At 45.0% G+C, this 24,533-nt stretch overlaps 2 protein-coding genes across 5 annotated transcripts in view; one reads left to right on the top strand and one right to left on the bottom strand.

The window, feature by feature from the left end:
* The window catches only part of LOC140906164 (uncharacterized), a 114,482-nt gene extending 108,653 nt beyond the window's left edge, over window positions 1-5,829 (bottom strand). The window contains exons 1-3 of the mRNA XM_073329664.1: window positions 5,001-5,829; window positions 4,269-4,413; window positions 550-601 (exon numbers count right to left, since the gene is read on the bottom strand). Coding sequence (XP_073185765.1) covers window positions 550-601; window positions 4,269-4,413; window positions 5,001-5,583 — 780 coding nt within the window. The 5' untranslated portion in view covers window positions 5,584-5,829. The remainder of the gene's footprint in view (window positions 1-549; window positions 602-4,268; window positions 4,414-5,000) is intronic.
* Window positions 1-24,533, top strand: part of LRRC3B (leucine rich repeat containing 3B) — a 300,630-nt gene that overhangs the window by 169,366 nt on the left and 106,731 nt on the right. The gene's annotated exons all lie outside the window — the stretch shown is intronic.

Raw genomic sequence — 24,533 nt, 5'->3', positions numbered from 1 at the left:
AGTTTGAAGACAACTGGATCAATATTTTTAAAGGTATGAAACACTGAAGACACAACTTTTCTGCAGGCACAATAGTAGAACTCAAAAGGGGTTTGGAAGGTACGGAGGGTTGTTTTGGTGGTTTGGGGGGGTTTGGTTTTTTTTCAGTTTAAGGAAATATTATAGATAACTCTGTTAAGGAGGCCTCAATTTAGGAGCCTTAAATTAAAGACTGCTGAGTTAAGGCAGCCTTCATTAAGGACAACTAGTGCATCTATTGGCTCCAAAACCTAATAGATCCATTTAGGTATTATGACAAAATGGGATTGTTTTTGAGGAATATTATAGGTAGAACTAATTACTTTAATGGGAGCTGCAGAGTTATAGGCACTTACTCAGGTGCTTAAAATATGAATTTAGGAGTTTAAAATTAACAGCCAGAATTTTAAAAAATGGATGCTAAAGTTAAACTATCCCAAAGGTGCATTTTCAATACCCGTTTGTGGCACTCCAACCACTTTTAACCCACTCTTTATTGTATTGCTATATATTAAAAGAAAAAACACCTACCTCATCTGGCAAAGCTCGGAGATGCTTGTAAAGTCCAGATATCTTTCCTTTACTTTGAAATATAAAACAGTTCATTATTTTAATGTTATAATAAAAGTGGTTTAAAGTACCTGAAGGTCTCCAAACTACTGTTGAAAGGGCAGCTTGGCACTGTGGGGGAGAGACGGTTTCAAATTAGGGGCCAAGATTAAAAAAAAAAGCTAAAGTAAGTTTCATAAATCCATATCTAGGTATCTAAATAAGTGGTGTGATTTTCCAAGTGCCAAGAATGCAGCAATTCCCAATGAAATTAATAACTTTAGCTACAGTGATCCTCAAAAATAATCTCATTCTGTTACAGTGGTCAAATTAATCAGTTTACCACATCTTTGCTGGTTCATTTTTTTGTCATTTGTATCCTTTTTCATGATGCCACCCAAGAAAACCAGAGCATTTAACAACTGTCCTCTGCATATGATGGGAATAGTGGGAAAACTCTCTACACTGTTTTATTCATTTCCTGGGCAGGAGTTGGGATTTAAAATACATCTAGTGGAGAGAATGTAGAATAAAGCTTCTCCAGATTCAAAACTACTGCACTTTCCCTGTGTACAGATTGCTTATCATACACTGTTGTGAAATGTACCTTCTTTGAAACATTTTAAATTGCAGTAAATTACGGGGCATACCTAGAAGCATGCAAGTGCTGAATGAATGCAATAATACTTTATCAACAACACAATTTTGAAACCATATAATATTTTATACCTATCTATTTATCATATTCTGAATTAACCATGTCACAGAAGATGAACGGTTAACATTACCTTGGAGCATTCTTCCGCCTACAAGACTTATGTAGATCCTACTGAAATATTGTTGGTACTGTCCTATGTTGGATGACATTTTCTTTCTATACACATAATGCCATCCTATTCACAAATGCGGTCTTGAATTTATCATGCAGGTTTGTACCAACATATTCTTTTTGGGTTGCACAAGTGACAGTATGACTGAGGTTTCTCTGGAATGAGAATGTGGTGTCTTAGGGTATGTCTACACTACGAAATTAGGTCGAATTTATAGAAGTCGGTTTTTTTGAAATCGGTTTTATATATTCGAGTGTGTGTGTCCCCACAGAAAATGCTCTAAGTGCATTAAGTGCATTAACTCGGCGGAGCGCTTCCACAGTACCGAGGCAAGCGTCGACTTCTGGAGCGTTGCACTGTGGGTAGCTATCCCACAGTTCCCGCAGTCTCCGCTGCCCATTGGAATTCTGGGTTGATATCCCAATGCCTGATGGGGCTAAAACATTGTCGCGGGTGGTTCTGGGTACATATCGTCAGGACCCCGTTCCCACCCTCCCTCCCCCCGTGAAAGCAAGGGCAGACAATCATTTCACGCCTTTTTTGTCTGCTGCCAGCCAAAGATTTAAAGGATAGATGGAGTGGGTCAGAACAAGAAATAGACCAGATTTGTTTTGGACTCATTTTCCTCCTCCCCTGTCTAGATCACACTGCAGTCAGTCACAGAGAAGGCGCAGCGAGGTTAATCTAGCCATGTATCAATCAGAGGCCAGGCTAACCTCCTTGTTCCAATAACAACGATAACTTTGGTGCACCATTTCTTATTGGAAACCTCCGTGCAGTCCTGCCTGAAATACTCCTTGATGTACAGGCACACCCTTTGTTGATTTTAGCTCCCTGAAGCCAACCCTGTAAGCCGTGTCGTCAGTCGCCCCTCCCTCCGTCAGAGCAACGGCAGACAATCGTTCCGCGCCTTCTTTCTGTGCGGACGCCATACCAAGGCAAGCATGGAGGCCGCTGAGCTCATTTTGGCAATTAGGAGCACATCAACCACCACACGCATTATCCAGCAGTATATGCAGCACCAGAACATGGCAACGCGATACCGGGCGAGGAGGCGACGTCAGCGCGGTCCCGTGAGTGATCAGGACATGGACACAGATTTCTCTGAAAGCATGGGCCCTGCCAATGCATGCATCATGGTGCTAATGGGGCAGGTTCATGCTGTGGAACGCCGATTCTGGGCTCGGGAAACAAGCACAGACTGGTGGGACCGCATAGTGTTGCAGGTCTGGGACGATTCCCAGTGGCTGTGAAACTTTCGCATGCGTAAGGGCACTTTCATGGAACTTTGTGACTTGCTTTCCCCTGCCCTGAAGCGCATGAATACCAGGATGAGAGCAGCCCTCACAGTTGAGAAGCGAGTGGCGATAGCCCTGTGGAAGCTTGCAACACCAGACAGCTACCGGTCAGTTGGGAATCAATTTGGAGTGGGCAAATCTACTGTGGGGGCTGCTGTGATGCAAGTAGCTCACGCAATCAAAGATCTGCTGATATCAAGGGTAGTGACCCTGGGAAATGTGCAGGTCATAGTGGATGGCTTTGCTGCAATGGGATTCCCTAACTGTGGTGGGGCTATAGACGGAACCCATATCCCTATCTTGGCACCAGAGCACCAAGCCGGCGAGTACATAAACCGCAAGGGGTACTTTTCGATAGTGCTGCAAGCTCTGGTGGATCACAAGGGACGTTTCACCAACATCAACGTGGGATGGCCGGGAAAGGTGCATGACGCTCGCATCTTCAGGAACTCTGGTCTGTTTCAAAAGCTGCAGGAAGGGACTTTCTTCCCAGACCAGAAAATAACTGTTGGGGATGTTGAAATGCCTATATGTATCCTTGGGGACCCAGCCTACCCCTTAATGCCATGGCTCATGAAGCCGTACACAGCAGCCTGGACAGTGGTCAGGAGCTGTTCAACTACAGGCTGAGCAAGTGCAGAATGGTGGTAGAATGTGCATTTGGACGTTTAAAGGCGCGCTGGCGCAGTTTACTGACTCGCTTAGACCTCAGCGAAACCAATATTCCCACTGTTATTACTGCTTGCTGTGTGCTCCACAATATCTGTGAGAGTAAGGGGGAGACGTTTATGGCGGGGTGGGAGATTGAGGCAAATCGCCTGGCTGCTGGTTACGCGCAGCCAGACACGAGGGCGGTTAGAAGAGCTCAGGAGGGCGCGGTACGCATCAGAGAAGCTTTGAAAACCAGTTTCATGACTGGCCAGGCTACAGTGTGAAAGTTCTGTTTGTTTCTCCTTGATGAAACCTCCTGCCCCTTGGTTCACTCTACTTCCCTGTAAGCTAACCACCCTCCCCTCCTCCCTTTAATCACCGCTTGCAGAGGCAATAAAGTCATTGCTGCTTCACAGTCATGCATTCGTTATTCATTCATCACACAAATAGGGAGATGACTACCAAGGTATCCCAGGAGGGGTGGTGGAGGAGGGAAGGAAAATGCCACACAGCACTTTAAGCACAGCACTTTAAAAGTTTACAACTTTAAAATTTATTGAATGACAGCCTTCTTTTTTTTGGGCAATCCTCTGTTGTGGAGTGGCTGGTTGGCCGGAGGCCCCCCCACCGCGTTCTTGGGCGTCTGGGTGTGGAGGCTATGGAACTTGGGGAGGAGGGCGGTTGGTTACAGAGGGGCAGCAGTGGCAGTCTGTGCTCCAGCTGCCTTTGCTGCAGCTCAACCATACACTGGAGCATTCTGGTTTGGTCCTGCAGCAGCCTCAGCATTGAATCCTGCCTCCTCTCATCACGCTGCCGCCACATTTGAGCTTCAGCCCTGTCTTCAGCCCGCCACTTACTCTCTTCAGCTCTCCACCTCTCCTCTCGGTCATTTTGTGCTTTCCTGCACTCTGACATTATTTGCCTCCACGCATTCGTCTGTGCTCTGTCAGTGTGGGAGGACAGCATTAGCTCGGAGAATATTTCATCTCGAGTGCGTTTTTTTTTCTTTCTAAGCTTCACTAGCCTCTGGGAAGGAGAAGATCCTGTGATCATTGAAACACATCCAGCTGGTGGAGAAAAAAAAAGGGACAGCGGTATTTAAAAAGACACATTTTATAAAACAGTGGCTACACTCTTTCAGGGTAAACCTTGCTGTTAACATTACATACATAGCACATGTGCTTTTGTTACAAGGTCGCATTTTGCCTCCTCCCACCGCGTGACTACCCCCTCAACCCTCCCCCCTCCCCGTGGCTAACAGCGGGGAACATTTCTGTTTAGCCACAGGCAAACAGCCCAGCAGGAATGGGCTATACTGAGTGTCCCTGAAGAAAAGCACCCTATTTCAACCAGGTGACCATGAATTATATCTCACTCTCCTGAGGATAACACAGAGAGAGAAAGAACGGATTTTGGTTGAATGCCAGCAAACATACACTGCAATGCTTTGTTCTACAGTGATTCCCGAGTATGTGTTACTGGCCTGGAGTGATAAAGTGTCCTACCATGAAGGACGAAATAAGGCTGCCCTCCCCAGAAACCTTTTGCAAAGGCTTTAGGACTACATCTAGGAGAACCGCAAATGCCAGGGCAAAGTAATCCTTTCACATGCTTGCTTTTAAACCATGTATAGCATTTTAAAAGGTACACTCACCAGAGGTCCCTTCTCCGCCTGCTGGGTCCAGGAGGCAGCCTTGGGTGGGTTCGGGGGGTACTGGCTCCAGGTCTAGGGTGAGAAACAGTTCCTGGCTGTCGGGAAAACCGGTTTCTCCGCTTGCTTGCTGTGAGCTATCTACAACCTCCTCCTCCTCCTCATCTTCTTCGTCCCCAAAACCTGCTTCCGTATTGCCTCCATCTCCATTGAAGGAGTCAAACAACACGGCTGGGGTAGTGGTGGCTGAACCCCCTAAAATGGCATGCAGCTCATCATAGAAGCGGCATGTTTGGGGCTCTGACCCAGAGCGGCTGTTCGCCTCTCTGGTTTTCTGGTAGGCTTGCCTCAGCTCCTTCAGTTTCACGCGGCACTGCTTCGGGTCCCTGTTATGGCCTCTGTCCTTCATGCCCTGGGAGATTTTCACAAAGGTTTTGGCATTTCGAAAACTGGAACGGAGTTCTGATAGCACGGATTCCTCTCCCCAAACAGCGATCAGATCCCGTACCTCCCGTTCGGTCCATGCTGGAGCTCTTTTTCGATTCTGGGACTCCATCATGGTCACCTGTGCTGATGAGCTCTGCATGGTCACCTGCAGCTTGCCACGCTGGCCAAACAGGAAATGAGAGTCAAAAGTTCGCGGTTCTTTTCCTGTCTACCTGGCCAGTGCATCTGAGTTGAGAGTGCTGTCCAGAGCGGTCAGAATGGAGCACTCTGGGATAGCTCCCGGAGGCCAATACCATCGAATTGTGTCCACAGTACCCCAAATTCGAGCTGGGAACGTCGATTTAAGCGCTAATCCACTTGTCAGGGGTGGAGTAAGGAAATCGATTTTAAGAGCCCTTTAAGTCGAAATAAAGGGCTTCACTGTGTGGACGGGTGCAGGTTTAAATCGATTTAACGTTGCTAAATTCGACCTAAAGTCCTAGTGTAGACCAGGGCCTACTCAGGCTAGTTTATTGTCTTATGCAGCTGATACTTTCTTTAAAAATACATTTTAAAGGACTGTCCAGATGTTAAAAAGAAAAAAGCAGGAGCATCTGCCTTTTGCTACCACATCTGTCATCACTCAGTCTTTGATGATTTATACTCAGCCCCTTGGTTCTGGACTAGCCCCTTAGTGAAAAATAGGCAACTAATGTTTGTTACATTAGGCTAAAAGTCATTGGTGAATTAAACTGAAAGCTGACCCATAGTGATGGCCAGACTAACTGCTGGTGGCTGTGATTTCCTTCCTATTGTCAAAACTTTCTTGTTAGGTTTCTTGCTCCTTTTTAAATAGGGTCTGAAAGGACAGTGCTGATTAGACACCGATGTCCCCATTTTAACTGGTCCTTTGTAACCAGCTCCCATGTTAGGTATGAGAATCTTATAGTTTTATGGTTCCAGATGCAAAATATCTACTTTGGTAATTTAATTACAAACTGTGCACAAGTGAATATGTTGTTTGATGTCCTGTTGCATTAAGCTTTCCATAAGCCTGGAAAATGGAAGTTCTTACGCTTTTCCCCTGCTGTTATGTCTTGCAGCCCTGTATTAAGCTGGCCCAGGTTCAAACTGCTGTTTATTAAATCATAACCACAATAATGATTCTCTTTAATAAGCGCAATGCAAATTAAAATAAGAATAGAGTTTCTTTGATGTAGCATTAAGCTGCAGCTACAGCAGGATTGATACAATACAATGAATAGCACAGCAGTAAATACTCCTCTGATGTTCAGCTGTCCAGATAGTCTGCATCTTGTATAAACAAAGCTGAAATAGAGCTTTAGTACTGTTAAAGTCCGTTGCTACAGAGTCCCCCCTAAACCAGAGCTCGCTCTGCTGGTCACTGTACAAACAGATAAGAGACAGTCCCTGCCTTGAAGCGCTTACAGTCTAATTAGGCAAGACAGAGAAAGGAAATACACTTATTCCCATTTTTGATGGGGAACTGAGGCACAGAGACACAGATGTGCACAAAGTCACACTGAATCTGTGGCAGAGCGAAGAATTGAAGTCAGATCTCCAAAATCCTAGCCCACTGTCTGATCCACAAGGCCATCCCCTATTTTAAAAGTAATTCTTCCGATCAGCGAACTATGCTATAACAACATTGGCCTGAGCACCAGCATGTTGGTAAGAGAATGTGTTTTAGAAAACTGTCTTATGAAAACCAGATGCACAAACAGAAGTTCCCAGTGAGCTGACCATGACGGGCAGAGTAACCAACTCTTCTTTTAATTACAATAAAATGTAATGGGCCCAATTCAGTGAGATTAATATAATAAAATACAATCCTCCCCTGCTAAATTGGACAATCTAGGATGTCACATTTGTCTGGGATAATACAGTGTCTGACCTAGTACAATAGGCCCTCAAATACTATTTTGTTTTCAACACAGGTTGTTTAGCACATTTCTCTGTTTCTTTTCATTCAAATTTTCATAAACAAAAATTATAGCAATGCAACTGTTGTTCTCCCTCGATTGCAATGTGGTTGTTTCCTTTGTCATAAAGGCAAAGCACCACGATGAAACATTTGCACGGCTATGCTGTTTGTCAGAAACATACAGCACAGGAAGTTTCAAATTTAACCCTTTAAAATGGTATCGTTTGTTTCATTCAGGATGAGGAAGTTAAAATTGACCATGTGAGGATTCCTTCCTTCCTCTTCTTTGCAGTTGTTTGGTGGGAGGTAGGGAGGGGGAAGAGGTGTCTGTAAGTGGATGGTCCCAGAAGACTGGCTGTTCTGATTTGGGGGAGTTGCTGTTCAGACTTTGGCTGCAGCTACTTGTGCTCTCCTCTTTGCAGGATGCTGATTCCCTCAGGGGAAAAGCATAGGGAACCTGCCCAGAGCTGGATTAGATTACAGTGAAAACTAAATGGAGATAGACGTAACTAACAAAATGGAGGATTGGCCCTTTTCCCTAGTTGCTTCCTTATGAGGATCAGCCAGGCTTGACATGGAAGAAAAGATTTGCAGGGTCTTTGCCAGTTTGTCTGGGGTCCCTATTTTTTTGGTTAAACTAAACTTTGAACTATTGGTGAGGCATAATATTAGCACGAATTAGTACTGGGAAGCAAAAAACCATGATGTCACTAGTAAATTGCACCCATTCTTATTAGGAAATTGAAGCTAATATTTGGATTCGTCAATGTAAAACATAACAGTGAATTTGTCACTTCCCTGGTTAGTATCCCTTACTTCCTCCTGGCCAGAGGTGGCTAAGAGAGAATACTGCATTTGGAGGTTTTTCTATATAAAAATAAAAAAGGGTAAACACTGGAAAAGCAGAGGCTGGACTGTTGAATCCCAACAGAGGAGGAGCCAGAGACCCATAAAACTAGTCTTCACCTTCAAGGTAAATGAGTTCAGTTTAGCACTTTGTTGGGATCGGCACAGCTACACATTATCTTAATTTAGTTAATGAGCAAAATTTTCAAAATGCCTAAATGATTTAGGAGCCCACACCCCCTTTTCAAAGTGACTTATGTCTCAGATTTAGTCTGCAATGGGTCAGATTTTTAAAGGCATTTAGGTGCCTAACGATGCAGATAGGCATCTGCAATGGGATTTTTACAAATGCTTAGGCACCTATGTGCTTTTGAAAATCCCAGGTAGGTTCCTATCTGCATCTTTAGGTACCTAAATACCTTTAAAAACCTAAGTGCCTAAATCACTTTTGAAAATGGAGTAGAACTGGACAAAATTTTTCAGTTGAAACTTTTTTTGGCAAAAAAATGCAGATTTGCTGACATCCAATTCATATTGGTTTTTCCAAATTGTTCATTTAAAGGGGGAAAAAACACCCCAAATCTCCTCACCAAGTGCTATAGCATTTCACTGTAGACATTCACTACTCCAATGGGAAGGTCTGTCCCGTTGCTGTAGTTAACCCACCTCTTTGAGAGCTGGTAGCCAGGTCAATTAAAATTCTTCCGTCAGCCTAGCACTGTCTAGGGGTAGGTCAGCATAGTTACATCTTTCAGAGGTGTGGATTTTTCATACCCTGAGAAATGTAGCTATGCCAAGGTAAGTTTTCAGTGTAGACCAGTCCTTAGGCTTTGACATGGTCACCTCATAATAATGTGATTAATTAGACTAGATTACCTGGATAACGACTTGATTTGCATTTTGAGCTCATGCTTGGATATTTGGGATTTTTCTTCCTCTGGGTGGCAGCTGCAATGGGATGGCAGCTTTGAACTGCAAATCATAATTTTGTCACCAGAGATGGAACTTTAGCCTTTGAATTATTTTCTTTTTAGCTATCTCCTCCTTGGAATTGTAGATTGCATATTGTGTTAACAAGGAGTTGAATCAGTTTACAGTATGCTCCACTCCTCACCCACATACATACACACACAAGCTGAGGACTGCAAAATACATTCCATGTTTATATCAATGACTATAGAAAAATATGGAGTATTGTCTCCATTTTTATTCTATGCTTTTTATCAGTTAACATTTTCACTATGGTAGCACCTATAGACCCCCACCCCCTGCAACCATGGACGCTTTTTTTTTTTTTTTAATTTTTGGTTAGTGAAAGCGGAGATTCTAGTGTAATCGTGGGATTCTAGAAGCTGGGACTTTATGACAAACACCAAATACTCACCAAATCATGAGAGCTGGCAACACTGCAACCCTGCTAGGGCCCCATTGTGCTAGGCACTGTACAAAGATAGAGTAAGTGATAATCCTTGTCCCCAAAGAGTCTAGTCCAAAGCGTGCTTCTGTATCTGGTTAAGGTGGTTGATGTGTATACGTGTGCATGTGTGAGTATAAGAGTTTTGGACAAAGTTGGTACTCTGGTAGCATATAGCTCATCCCCTCTACTCTTTGAATACCCCACCAGAGTGGTGGGCACATTGAGTTGTTTGTTGTGTTGTTTTTTGCTAATGTTTTTACATGAAGCATTATTAGAAAACATTACAAAACATGGACACGACCTACTTTCCATGTTTATATAGAGTGCAGTGAACTGCATATTGGGGCATGTGTGTGTGTGGTGGTGGGTTGGTAGTTTGGTGGTGCGGGGGTTAGAAAAAGCTCTGATATATCCCCCCCATAGATCAAGCTTTCGTGAAGCCTAGAAAGCTCACTGAGGTGTGGCAGGTAGTGCATATCATGCTAGTTGTATGATTCACGTTCCCCAAACCTGCAACTTGTTAAGTGTGCTGGAGTCTTGAGCCTAGCTGGTGTACCCAACATGAATTAATGTAATCTTAGTGAACCAGCCTTTGGTGTAATTAGGTGCCATAGCTTGTATGAACCACTTCCATTGTACTTTCTATCTGTATAACCCAGTGCCTTCAAATTACATGGAGATTGTTTTATATAAATAAATAAATCTACAATAGGATGAAATATTTTTCATAACCACATATAAGCCTCCCAGTCCATTCAGTGGGGTTTTTTTATTAGAATGAACTACCTTTCAAAGATGTTTGGGGGCCTTTTTGTAGCTAACTAATGTTAGTTTGTTTCCCTTCCATAAGATCTGTACATTGGCCCATATACCTTAATCTACAAATGTTAGATGACATTGAGATTTCTTCATGATTGCCATGGCAATCACTTTAAACTAAGTTTACTTGTTTAATTATTTTTGTATGCTGGCCAAGAAAGTACCTAAAGAAACATATGATGCATATACCAAGCCAGCAGAAAAATCCTAGCACTAGAAGGCAGTGGTGCTGGAACAATTTTTATAGTGGGGGGTGCTGATGGTGGAAACCATGTATTTGGGTTGTTATTACTACTTCAAGCCAGGGGGTGCAGCAGCATTGCCAGCACCCCTAGTTTCAGCACCTATGCTAGAAGGTTATTTTATCTATCATTAAGTAAAAAAAAAATCCAACTCCCCAAATAAAGTAAATCAAAGAAGTCAAGGTACCTGCTATTCTATCCCTCCAGCTTACCTTAAATTCATGATACTTTTTCTAGTATTTAACAATATCAGATGCACCCTTTTATTGAATGATCCTATTTTAAGATTATCATGATAATGAGCCTACATGAATCATTCGATTATTTCACTCCTTGTCATAATTGCATAGTTGTATGATTTCCTCAATGGAAGTAGGTTTTGTATAAAGTATTCAGGACCAGATATAAATCATTAATACTTATTAATTATTTGTATTACTGCAGCACCTTAGAGCCCTGTTCATGACCTGAGCACTTCCTGTGTCCATATGTTTGGGTCTTCATTCTCTGATATGTCTGCATAATGTCAAAATGACAAGCCTTCTAAGGAGAGTTATTGTCTAATAAAAATATAGGGAAAACTATTATACTGGGCTAAACACAGCATCAGTTCCACTGACATGCATTCCCTTTCCACCTCCTCAAGTGATTCCATGGCTCCAGACCATGGGTTCCTTCCAGCCGACCTCTGACAGTACTCAGCATTGGCTGAGCTAATGAACAGCCAATTTTTCATTGGGCAATGGCAGGAGGAAAGCAACCCCTGAAGCTGCCCATACATGTCACCTATGCCTAAAAGTAAAGCATATCAGCCTTCATTTTTGGAAAGATCGCCCCAACACATAGTGCTAAGTCTCTTGTCTCAGGGATCAGCAGATCCATTCTCAAAACCAGATCAGCCACACCAGGGCAATTTTCTCCCACATTGTATATTGTCATGGATTCCACTGATTCTACGGGTGGTGGTATCTTTTCTCTGGAGCTCCCTTCCTCCCCTACCAGGACTCCTTGATGCACCCACAGCCATGGACTGGCAGTGGGAGGGTGCTGGACTGTGGGGATCTTCAGCAGTTCTGGGTGGGTCCTGTTGCCTATTCCATGGTGGGACTTGTGGCCAATTCATCTTCTCTCTTCTTTCCCCCTGGGCAAAATACGGCCTGCCTGTCTGGCCTGCCAGGCTTTTTGGCTGCCCCCTCACGATCTCCGGGCTGCTAAAAGTCCCGCAGTGCAGTGGGGTGCTCAGGCAGGCTGCGTGCCTGCCGTGGCCCCATGCCAGTCTCAGAAGCAGCCAGCTGCTGCTGGCATGTCTCTGCATGCCCCTGGTGAGCGGAAAGGCAGCTCCACGCACTGCCCCCATCCCCCGCACTGTCCTCACAGCTCCCATTGGCTGGAAACAGGCCAATGGGTTTCCAGCCAATGGGAGCTGTGAGGACAGTGCTTGCAGGCATGGGCAGCGCACGGAGACCCGCTGGTCCTCTCCCCCAAGAGGTGCACAGAGACATGCCAGCAGCAGCTGGCCGCAGCCGCTTCCGGGATTGGCATGGAGCCATGGCATGCAGGCAGCCTGCCTGAGCCCTTCTGTGCCACCAGCTGCAAGCCACCTGTGGTAAACGCCTCCTGGCCAGAGCCTCACACCCCCTCCTGCACCCCAACCCCATGCCCCAGGTCAGAACCCCCTCCTGCACCCAAACTCCCTCCCAGACCCTGCACCGCAATCCCCTACCCCAGCCCGGAGCCCCCTCCTGCACCCAAACTCCCTCCCAGACCCCACACTCCCTCCATTAATATAGTAGAAATGTGCAGCTTACAACTTACCAAAATTCATGGAGTAGCGCCCCGGTGAAAAATATTGCCCACTCCTGCCCTAGAGAGAGCCTCACAAAGATTTCTTCCCTTGAAATCCCTCCTTTTCCCATGAAGTGGATGATTTAGGCCTATTGTTTTGCTGAAAAAGAAGTACCAACATGTAATAGCTGGGAGTTTACTCATAATGTTCTGAAACCTCTCAGACTTTCAGTCTCCCTCCCTGTCCTGATCAAACATGGAAAACAATTGTGCTCCCAAGCTTTTGTCTGAAATTTTTCATCTCCTTATATATTTATGGCAACAAAATGAAGGAGAGGAATGGTACTGAGGGGCAAGAGAGTCTGTGTGGATTGTGAATTATCATTTTCTACAGCCACTGTGTTTCTCAAAAGCGAAGATTAAAATCTGCCAGTCAGAGAGCATATTACAGCTTTCAGGTTGCTTGGTTTGTATGTTAACATTTTGCATATGCATATTTCTGGCCTAGAATCCAAAGTATTCACTTTATCCAAGAAGGTGGGAAAGAAATGATAAAGTGGCACAATCTGAGCACTATCCCCATGGCAACCAGAGCATGGAAACTTACTTATATTTGGTGAAACAATACCGCCTCTGGAGTCAATGGGCCAATTCCATCTCCGGTGTAACTCCAAGGGCATCAATGGGCTTGTGCCAGATAGAAATCTGATCAGTGGAAATGTCAGATATGTCTCGCTTCCCTTTACGAATGTTGGTCTGATTCATCCCTGTGCTGATGCTGCTGGGGGGGAGTTGTGCTTTGCCTATTCAGAGTCTGTTAGGGGCCAGTTTGGTCTCCAGCCCTGAGGCAGCCCTAATTTGCACCCTGCTGAACTGGCCCTTCTAGGGCACTGCAGCAGCAGTGCTCCCTCTCATGCCTCTGACATGTCCCCTGCCCTGGAATGCCTCCGACAAGGGTCAATATACCGCCTGCGGCCAGCGAGGCTGTATCACTGTGATACACTTAATTTGGGAGTACTTCTGAAAAACCGCTCAAAGCTACTGCAGAACATAGCAGGGCTACGTGGGGCTGTTGGTGCCACCAATCATTTGCACTGAATGCCCTTTAAGATTTTAATGTCATTATTTAAAGCCCTTAATAACCTAAGACCCCTCTCCCCCAGGGACTGCTTGTTCTGTGTTCCCAGCATCAGCTGTCATTCGCTGGATTAGAACTGGTAACCCAGCTTCTGACTGTGTGCTGAATGCTGAGCTGCCTAATCTAGTGTGGCACAGCAACTGCAGAGTGGATGTATCTTGTTTATTGCCCCCTCCTTCAAGGGGAAAGGATGAAGGTGCAGTGCCAGAGGAAATGATACAGCCCAATTTCATCTTAAACGCTGCCTGTCTCTCCCCTATGTCACAGCCACGGTTGTGGCCGGTGGAGGCACCTGTCCTGAAGTCCCATCAGAATAGGAAAGTAGGGGTGACTGGCAGGGCATTCTCTGTTAGGGGTCTGAGGACTTATGGGACTCACTTCATCTCCAGATTAGTAACTGCCCTGGTTTGGTAGCCTTCAGTGTGCTGCAAAGCGTGCCTGTTGTCCCTTTGTCCATGAGGAGACGGGGTTACATGAAGTTGGGTTGCAGCACTGTGGGCTTTTGGGTATTATGTGGGAGGTTAATTCAATTCCTATTATACTGATGTTGTCTCTGGTTATTTGATTTGATCCAGGGGAAATGATGTGTCTGTTTATTGTAATCTTAAAAGATTGTCAAGGGCACCCGGAGTATTGCAAGGGCACCATTGTACTGCACTTAATCAAAATCCAAATAAATAAATAAAATGCAATGGGGTCAATGGAAGCCTAATTACACCAACTGCAGATCTGGCCATTCCGTACCTTTTGTATAAAATTCACACAGAATTAATATAGTAACATAATTATAAGACAACCTTCCTGATTCTGAGGACAGTAACGACTGTGGCGGGATCAAATGTAGTGCATGCAAGATGACAATTTCCAGGGACTCTGGGTCTGATGAACCCAATACTTGTCCTTATAACAAAGTTGGCACTTTGAAACTTGAACACTTTGTTCTTAGTGCCTTGCATTAGGATGTTATGCGGGAAGGTGTTAATGGATGCCATCAATTTTGTTTCAAGCTATAGCTAGTCACAGGCCTGGCTAAAGCTGATGGGTGTACTAAGCACCCTTCTTTCAGGCTAAATGGAAGGAGAAATCAGTGACAGCTGAAAACAGTAGGAAGCTATTGCCCAAGGCACTAGGCCACATGGTGAAGTCTGAGCAGGGCTAAACCATGTGGTCTGAGGAGGTTACCTGGTAAAACAGGGGCTAAGGGATTGTTTGGCAAGTAGTTTGTGTCTTAGAAAAGAGAGAGCCAGCTGATAGTAAGAGGAGCAGCCATGGGCATAGCCCTGACAGAGAGAGCAGAGACTGAGCTTCTTGAGTACAGAACTCACTGGGGAGGCTGATGTGGGGATTTCCAAGCAAGGAAACTGTCTGCTGTTGTTTGTTTCTACCGTGGTCAGGGAAACAGGACTTTGTGTACATTCTTTGTAAATAAACAGTATTGCACCAAAGAATAAACCCAAGTTGTATCATCAATTTCTTCTCCTAATGAAAACAACCCTAAATGGCCCTGAATCTTGTCTAACTGCTTGGGCCAAAGGGGCAACAATAACAAAAGCAAAAGTTGGACTTTTAATAAAATTAATTCCTTTTTAAATAAACAGGGGCCTTTTCAGGGACGAAGTGAATAGCATGCTCATCAGAGAGCTGGCGATTGTTATTCCGGGGAAGAGTTCAGCAATATGGTTCAACAAGAGTGATCTAGCTAAGGAGTGGTTTCAGAGTAACAGCCGTGTTAGTCTGTATTCGCAAAAAGAAAAGGAGTACTTGTGGCACCTTAGAGACTAACCAATTTATTAGAGCATAAGCTTTCGTGAGCTACAGCTCACTTCATCAGATGCATTGGTTAGTCTCTAAGGTGCCACAAGTACTCCTTTTCTTTTTGCGAATACAGACTAAATTGGTTAGTCTCTAAGGTGCCACAAGTACTCCTTTTCTTCTAGCTAAGGAGTGTAAATCATCCCCAAAGGTTAACCATTATGATTTTCATAAGAGGTAATTTTCAGATTTTTAACATTTTCTTTAGTCCTTAGCACTTACATGGCACTTCATGCTAGGAAAGCACTGTACAAACATTGCCTAAGTAATGGTAATAAGCTATTAATATTTTAGTGACAGTATAGAGACCAAGAGTAAATCGATCCCAAGTGTATGATACTATAACTCCATGGAATTCATTGTGGTTGTGCTCACATACATTATGGCTGCATTCAGTAAGGAGAGGTTAAGGCAGGGGTGTCAAACACACGGCCCGCAGGCCGCATGGGGGGCTATTTCCTGCGGCCTGCCAGCTCCCCGTGGTCCTCCCGCGTTTACCTAGAGCAGCTCCAGCCCGGTGTGCACCGGGGCAGGGCAGGCTGCCTGCCTGCCTGCCCTGCCCCTGCGCCGCTCTGGGAAGTGGCCAGGACCTGGGGGTGGGAGGATGGGAGCACGGGTCTGTGTATTGCCCTGGCCGCTCCTCCAGGTACCTCCCCTGAAGCTCCCATTGGTCGCGGTTCCCTGTTCCCGGCCAATGGGAGCTACGGGGGGCGGTGCCTGGAGGCATGGCCAGGGCAACACACAGACCCTCGTGCCCTGCCCCTCTCCCCCAAGTTCTGGCTGCTTCCCGAAGCAGCACGGGGACATGGCAGGCAGGCAGGAAGCCTGCCCTGCCCCCGGTACGTGCCGGGCCAGAGCCCAGCCCCCGAACCCCTCCTGCAGCTGACCCCGCTGACACACCCCAACCCCCTCCTGCACCCCAACCCCCTGCCCTGAGCCCCTGCTGTACCCCAAACCCCACCTGGGAATGGGGGCAGAGAAGGGGTGGGAAGAGGTGGGGCAGGGGCAGGGCATCATGGAAGAGGTGGAGTGGGGGCAGGGCAGCGGGGGGCGGGGTGAAAGTGATGCAGCCCTCAAGCCAATGTACTAATCCTCATGTGGCCCTCGTGGTCATTTGAGTTTGAGACATTTGGGGTTAAGGGCTAGGTTGCGATATCTGCTACATGCTCATGCCATGAAGTAAGAATCCCCCTTACCCACCCTACTTTGGGTCCAATCACTTAGGAAAAAGCAGGGCTACTTGCCTGTTTTTCTCCCCAGAGTGAGTGGGTAGGGGATGAAGTCTTAGTTCCACACTCCACCACTTTCTGCCTAGAATAGCTGAGCCAGAAGACACTGGGGGATAATAAATTACTGCTGGTATAGGCAAGGAGGAAGCAGGGGAGGAATTGGCCTGTCTCTGACTCACAGTGCCTTCTGGAGTTACATCTGGATTAGTGCAGTTTAGGCACCACCGCTTAGTCAAGGCTACAACATAAAAATCAGCCCTAAATGATTTACCTTAGGTCACAAAGTAAATTAGCATAAGAGCATACTAGGGTCAGACCAATGGTCCATCCAGCCCTGTATCCTGTCTTCCAACAGTGGCCAGTGCCAGATGCTTCAGAGGCAGGAAGAGAACAGGGCAATATATCGAGTGATCCATCCCCTGTCGTCCAGCCCCAGCTTTTAGCAGTCAGAGCTTTAGGGACACCCAGATCATGGGGTCACATCCCTGACCATCTTGGCTAATAGCCATTGATGGACCTATCCTTCATGAATTTACCCAGTTCTTTTTTTAACCCAGTTGTACTTTTGGCCTTCACAGCATCCCCTGGCAACAAGTTCCACAGGTTGACTGTACTTTGATTGAAGAAGTATTTCCTTATGTTTATTTTAAACCTGGTGCCTATTTAATTTCATTGGCTGACTGCTGATTGATTTGTTATGAGAAGGGGTAAATAACACTTTCCTATCACTTTCTCCACACCATCCATGATTTTACAAACCTGTATTATATGCCCCATCCATGGGCAGCGGGTCGCATAGGCTGGGGAGGCTTTGCCTCCCCAAATACCCAGTCATGACCCCGTTCCCTGCTGTAACGCTCCCTGCATGTGGCTCCAGTCCCCAAGTATTCCGCTGTGGGCTGCCCGCCTACCCACGCTGGTGCAGCTGGGGAGGTTGGGGCCACGCGCCGCCTGCCTTCTCACCCTCCCACGCTCCAGGGCTGGGGCTACATGCTGCTCGCCCTCCTGGCATTTCTTTGGGGTTGGGGGGCTCACCATGGGTCTCGGGGTGGGGGGGCAGAAGGTGCAGGGCCTTGGGCAGAAGGGGCACGGCTGGAGGCTAGCCTCCCCAAGCCAGCAGTTCACGTGCTGCCCATGGCCCCATCAGTCTCTTTTTCCAAGCAGAACAGTCTCAGTGTATTTAATCTCTCCTCATACAGAAGCTGTTCCATATTCCTAATCATTATTGTTGCCCTTCTTTGTACCTTTCCCAATTCTAATATATCTTTTTTGAGATGGGGCGACCAGAGCAGTATTCAAGGTGTGTGCAGACCATTAATTTACATAAAAAGAAAAGGAGTACTTGTGGCACCTTAGAGACTAACCAATTTATTTGAGCATAAGCTTTGAGCTGTAGCTCACGAAAGCTTATGCTCAAATAAATTGGTTAGTCTCTAAGGTGCCACAAGTACTCCTTTTCTTTTTGCGAATACAGACTAACATGGCTGTTACTCTGAAACCTGTCATTAATTTACATAGTGGCATTATGATCTTTTCTGTCTTCTTATCTGTTGCTTTCCCAATGGCTCCTAACATTCTGTTTGCTTTTCTGACTACTGCTGCACATTGACCAGATATTTTCAGAGAACTATCCACAATGACTCCAAGATCTCTTTCTTGAGTGGTAACAGTTAATTTAGACCCCATCATTTGATATGTGTAGTTGGGATTATGTTTTCCAATGTGCATTTCATTGCATTTATCAACATTGAAGTTCATCTGCTATTTTCTTGCCCCATCACCCAGTTTTGTGAGATCCCTTTGTAGCTCTTCGCAGTCAGCTTTGGACTTAACTATCTTGATTCATTTTGTTTCATCTGCAAACTTTTCTACCTGACTGTTTATCCCTTTTTCCAGATCATTTATGAATATGTTGAACAGCACTGGTCCCAGTACAGATCCTTGAGGGGCTCTGCTATTTACCTCTCTCCAGTATATAAACTGTCCATTTATTCCCACCCTTTGTTTCCTATCTTTTAACCAGTGACTGACCCATGAGAGGACCTTCCCCTTTTTATCCCATGACTGCTTACTTTGCCTAAGAGCCTTTGTTGAGGGATGTTGTCAAAGACTTTCTGAAAGTCTAAATATGCAGAATCACCCTTGCCCACATGTTTGTTGACCTCCTGAAATAGATTGGTGAGGCATTATTTACCTTTACAAAAGCCATATAGACTATTCCCCAACATATTATGCCATCTGTGTGTCTGATAATTCTGTTCTTTACTATGGGTTAAACCAGTTTACCTGGGACTAAAGTTATGCTTTCTGGCCTGTGATTGCCAGGCTCACATCTGGAGCCCTTTTTTAAAAATTTGCATAAAATTAGCTATCTGCCAGTCATCTGGTAAAGAGACTGATTTAAGTGATAAGTTACATACCACCATTAATAGTTCTGCAATTTCATATTTGAGTTCCTTCAGAACTTTTGGGTGAATACCATCTGGTCCTGGTGACGTATTACTGTTTAACTTATCAATTTGTTCCAAAACCATCTCTCTTGACATCTCAATCTAGGACAGTTCCTCAGATTTAAAAAGAATTTACATCATCCTCTGCAGTGAAGATCAATGCAAAGAATTAATTTAGCTTCTCTGCAACGGCCTGACTTCTTTGAGTGCCCCTTTAGCACCTCGATTGTCCAGTGGCCCCACTGATTGTTTGGATGGCTTCCTGCTTCAGATGTACTTTAACAAAATATTTTTTGTTGTTAGTTTTTGTGTCTTTTGCTAATTGCTCTTCAAATTCTTTTTTGGCCGGCCTAATTATACTTTTACACTTGACTTGCCAGAGTTTATTCTCCTTTCTGTTTTCCTCAGTAGGATTTTTAAAGGATGCCTTTTTGACTCTAACCACCTCTTTTATTCTCTTTAGCCATGGTGGCAGTGCTTTGGTCCTCTTGCTGTTTTGGTTTTTTATTTAGGGTTTACATATAGTTTGAATTTCTGTTATGGGCTTTTTTAAAAGTTTCCATGCAGCTTGCAGGCATTTCACTCTTGTGACTGTTCTTTTTAATATCTGTTTAACTAGCCTCCTCATTTTTGTGTAATTCTCCTTTTTAAAGTTAAATGCTACTGTGGTGGGTTTCTTTGGAAATCCCCCGTCCCCTCCCCCCCCCCAGAAGGATGTTAAATTTAATTACATTATGGTTGCTATTACCGAGCGGTTCAACTATATTAACCTCTTGGATTAGATCTTGTGCGCCACTTAGGACTAAATGAAGAATTGCCTCTCCCCTTGGGGGTTCCAGGTCTAGTTGCTCCAAGAAGCAGTCATTGATGTTGCCTAGAAATTTTATCTCTGCATCCCATCATGAGGCAACATGTTCCCAGTCAATATGGGGATAGTTGAAATTCCCCATTATTATTGGGTTTTCTGTATTTGTAGCCTCTCTAATTTCCCTGAGAATTTCACAATCACTGTCACCAACCTGGTTAGGTGGTCGGTAGTATATTTCTATGATATACTCTTATCATTCAAGCATGGAATTTCTATCCCTTGAGATTCTATGGTACTGTGTGATTCATTTAAGAATTGAGCAGTGGAGTTGAGAACTCAGAACTCCTCGTTTACACTCCTAAATTTAATCCATTAGAACACCTATTCCCAAAGAAAGAAACCAAGTGCAGAATATTTGGGGACCCAGCATATATATTAGTAAGCACAGGACAAATAGCTTTCATTTCAGTATTTCTCCACAAAGTATTTAATTTCCTTCCAAAATGATCAAAGAGCATGTATATTAACTTATCTTTTCTATTCAGTAACCAGAGGTGTTAACCTCTAAGAATAAAAACAGAGCTTTGCGTAACCTATACCAATATTATCTCCTTCATTCAATATGGCTCTTGCAACATATCACAATCTCTTCAGCATGACAGTGTTTTTCTTACATACCTGATTGTGCTGAATTTTATCAGACGTTCATTCTAGAACTAGCCACTTGGGGAGGGAAAAAAGGCACAGTATAAATACCTCAAGTGATATGAGAATCAGTCTTTAATAATGGAAGGGTGAATACCATTGTAGTGGTAACTTTCTTGATCTAATTTACTCAACCATCATATTTAATAAATGGGGTACATAGTAACAGCACAAGTTTGTGACAGAGACCCTGTATTCACAGGGGTTTTTCTGCTTCAGCTTGCCTTGAGCTTTGTGATATACAGGTCATTTAACAAAGCTGTCCTTATCTAATGATGCTAAAGCTGGAGGTTTTATCTGTGCATGCTGGCTCATTCACAAATCTATACAGAAATACATAGGTAGGAGGACAATCTGATTGCAATAGAGTGTTACACCAATCATATTTTGGATGGAAATCAAATAAGACAATATACACACAGCAAAAGTACTGTGGAAAAATACACTGTAGAAAAATATACCATAGGCTGTTCATTCTATTTCTAAGCTCACAATAAGCTATATTGCACTTCTATAAGGACCATGAATCAGAGTCAAATGTGAATGTTTCTTTTAGGGGTTATATAGGGAATACAGAGTGTAGGAGGAGGCTCATACTTGCCCCAGCAGAGTGCTAGTAGGCACTTTACGTGCTGTTCTAAGATGAATACAGGGTTGCACATGCCAGTAACTAATAAGGGTATAGAGGGAAATAATAATAGCCTCATATACATTTTGTATATTTGCCAGGCCATTTTGTTACTGGTACTTTTCCCCAAGAAATGCCCAGGCAAAACGAACATACTGATTTCTAAGCTGCAGCGGGATTTCTTGTGTTCAGATGTTTTTTTTTTCTAGGAATGGTATAGACCAGGGTGATTGATAAAATGATAAACAGCCTGTATCTCTAGGTCCTTGAGTGCCATCCAGCCCAGGTTATTCGTGACCAAAAGTGGCTTCCACGTGTTGGCTCTTTGGCCTGTGTGAAATGAGATAGTGATCTTAGTTCAGCCTCTAGTGGACATATGTCCTCCACACAAAAGGCACCATCACAGCTGACACCAATTTGAAACTGTGATGAATCGGTTAAGCAGGAAACTGCTATTCCCATCAACCTCTACCCCACTGATCTCTGACTCATCAGGGAAGGGGAAGAAACTCTAGGGAAAGACTCTGACCTAGGAAGTAACCTGGCACTTGGGGAAGTCCCAACAGTGTAGAAAGGTAGGAGCAGCTGGGCAGCTGAATACAGCATGGGAACCGCCAGAGAGCTGTGTGCAGTGCATGTGGAGCAGGAGGTGACTGTCAGTGTTGTGACTGGGTGCAGGTCCCTTTGGGGCTGGTGGGGAAGCAGCAGAGACTGGGAGCCAATGCATAGGGGTCCCAATGAGACACACCACTAACTGATCCTGGCCTAGAAACCTGGAAGTTGTTATTAGTCTCTAGCAGAGGCTGGACTGGATAGGCACAAGCCTTGAGGAGCCTTTACTCAGTATTGGTCTGCCCACCCCAAAAGCCCCGATAGGAACTGTTATTGTTTAACATTCAATTGCAATGCTTAACTTACTGTACCTAGGTTATTTGTAACCTTCCCCTTTCTGCCAGCCCTAGTAAAATGCCCTTCATTTACCATATGTCTGTATCATAATTGGGACCCACCAGGGCTAGTGCCTACAGGAGCTAGTATCTGAAGTGCCTCTAGAACTTGCCTCTGAGCTGTGATACATCTGGTGCGATACCTTAGAAGTGTGGGGTACCTTGGCACTAGTGCCTGTAATAATTACATAAGTCTGCTGATGGCCTCTACAAGAAGACGCAATTGAATGGACATAGGGACCTAAGCCTAGATATTTAAACGTATTGAGGCGCTGAAAGATGCGGAGAGGCACCTACTGGGATTATCAAAAGTGCCCAGATGCCTAAACCCCATTAATTTCAAATGGGAGTTCAAATGGGGGGGGCGATCTACATCCTTAAGTGCCTAAATATCTTTAAAAATCTGGTCCCTACACTCTTAACCCAAGGTATGGAGCCTCCACGTCAGTGCCTAGATGTGTTGGGTGGATGGTGTGGAGAAGTATGCTGCGCCGTTGCAGGTACTATACCTGTCACGGAGAGAGGTCTCCATGGTATCCTGTGCTATCAGTGTGACACTTTTCGTGAGCACTAAATTCACTGAAATATGTGTCCTTTGGCCAAAAAAAAAAAAAAAAAAGTAAACAAAATTGAGATTCTCCTTTGATTCTAAATTGTGTTTCTCGTATATCACTGCAGGTTCTAGCAGTGAAGTGAGACATTTCAGTGGAAACAAGTGAATCTACTGGAGGGTAAAATCTTTCCTCCCAAGTACAGAAATATGGAGACCTTTTTCAAAACAGTCCTAAGAGGGGAGACCTGGACACGATTCACCTTTTCAGGAACCACTGTTGCTGCTTATAACATAGTATGTGTATTCTCTGTTTGTCAATTGAGACTTTGTTATTTGTTGATACATACTGTAGGGGGCAGAAGCTGGAGACTCAACATGCTGCACCTGGCTGTAAGCCACCCCTGTATTGTCTCAGGGCTGAGTCTACTGGATGCTGGACTGGTCCCCAGTGCAAGACACTGTAATGATCTTGTTGGCTTATTACTGAGCGCTGTGTTGCCTCCCAGTTCAAGATCCAGCCAGTCAAGAGCTCCATTATCCCCAGAGTACAGGAAAGGGAAGTACAATTTAGCTCACGGGCAACAAGGCAGAGCAGAGAGTCAGAGGCTGCATGTGTCTGGGTTCAGCAGGCTGGACAGCAGCTTGGGAGCCAGCTGCAGAGGGGAAGCTGGGCCAGGGGCAATCTAGGCCCTTGGAAGCAGGAGAGCTGGGCCAATCACACCTGCGTAGGGGGCTAGCAGTAGCTGCAGTAGGAGGATACAGAAAAGTGGCCTGCAGGGCAGAGGATGGTATGGAGGGGTTACAAGACTCTGTTAGCTTTATACCTCTGTAGTGGACCTCCCTGGGGGGCTGGGTTAGGAACTGTTGGGTTTGATCTTTTGTTGTAACTGGTAAAGTCACTGGGTGAAATCCTGGCTCCATTGAAGTCAGTGAGCTTTGCTCCTCATTCACTGGGGTAGATATTTCACTAAGGTGTTTGCATTGTTTCACTTCTGGCAATCATTGCATCGGAATGCTCTGTTACTGAAAATGCGTGAGTGTTTACGATCACCCACCACAGGCAAGAGCGCCCGCAGCCCTCAGCTGTGAGCATGTGGTACTCCCTGCACGCTGCCAGATATCACAAAGAGTCAGTGTACCACAACCCTCACAGCGACACCCTGCAGTCGACTTGCTTAGAATACATTAGCGTCAGGGCTGCTCTAGCTTACAACGAGCAACTGGTAGCTCCCGTTGGCTGCTCCCACAGGCAGGGGTTAGCTGGAGATTGCCATGCCCTGGCCATACACCCCTTTCCCAGGCCCTTCCCCAAAGTAGAGTGAGCTATGCCACCTGGGGATTTCCCACACCAGATGAATCCAGGGTGGTGCAGTACAGCCTTAAGGGGGTCAGAAGCAGGCCCTTTGAATGCAATACTTTCCAAAGTAAGATATGGCTTGAAGAGGAACATACAACTAGTCTCCTTCTGTATGTCCACATACCCCCACACTGATGCCAATGGGGAGGAGGGTTCCATATATGTGCACGGAGGGCAAGGTGGGTCTTACAGTTTGGATCTCATGCTACTGAAGGGGATGAGGCCATACACTATCTCTGTTTCCCTTTCTAAGAAGATTAGAGTGGCCCATGAATTAGAAATCTATGTGGGGCAATCAACCACTTGCTTTGCTGATGCTTGGCCAGAGGGAGAACAAGCCCCTTTCAACAAAACAGCTTCTTTGAATCCATGCATTATTTTCAAAAGGATAGTCCTTTTAACTGCAGTATTCAGAACACTGATACAACA

The sequence above is a fragment of the Lepidochelys kempii genome, chromosome 2, assembly GCF_965140265.1.
Source record: "Lepidochelys kempii isolate rLepKem1 chromosome 2, rLepKem1.hap2, whole genome shotgun sequence".
Taxonomy (NCBI): domain Eukaryota; kingdom Metazoa; phylum Chordata; order Testudines; family Cheloniidae; genus Lepidochelys; species Lepidochelys kempii.
This window is presented reverse-complemented; position numbering and strand designations above follow the sequence as displayed.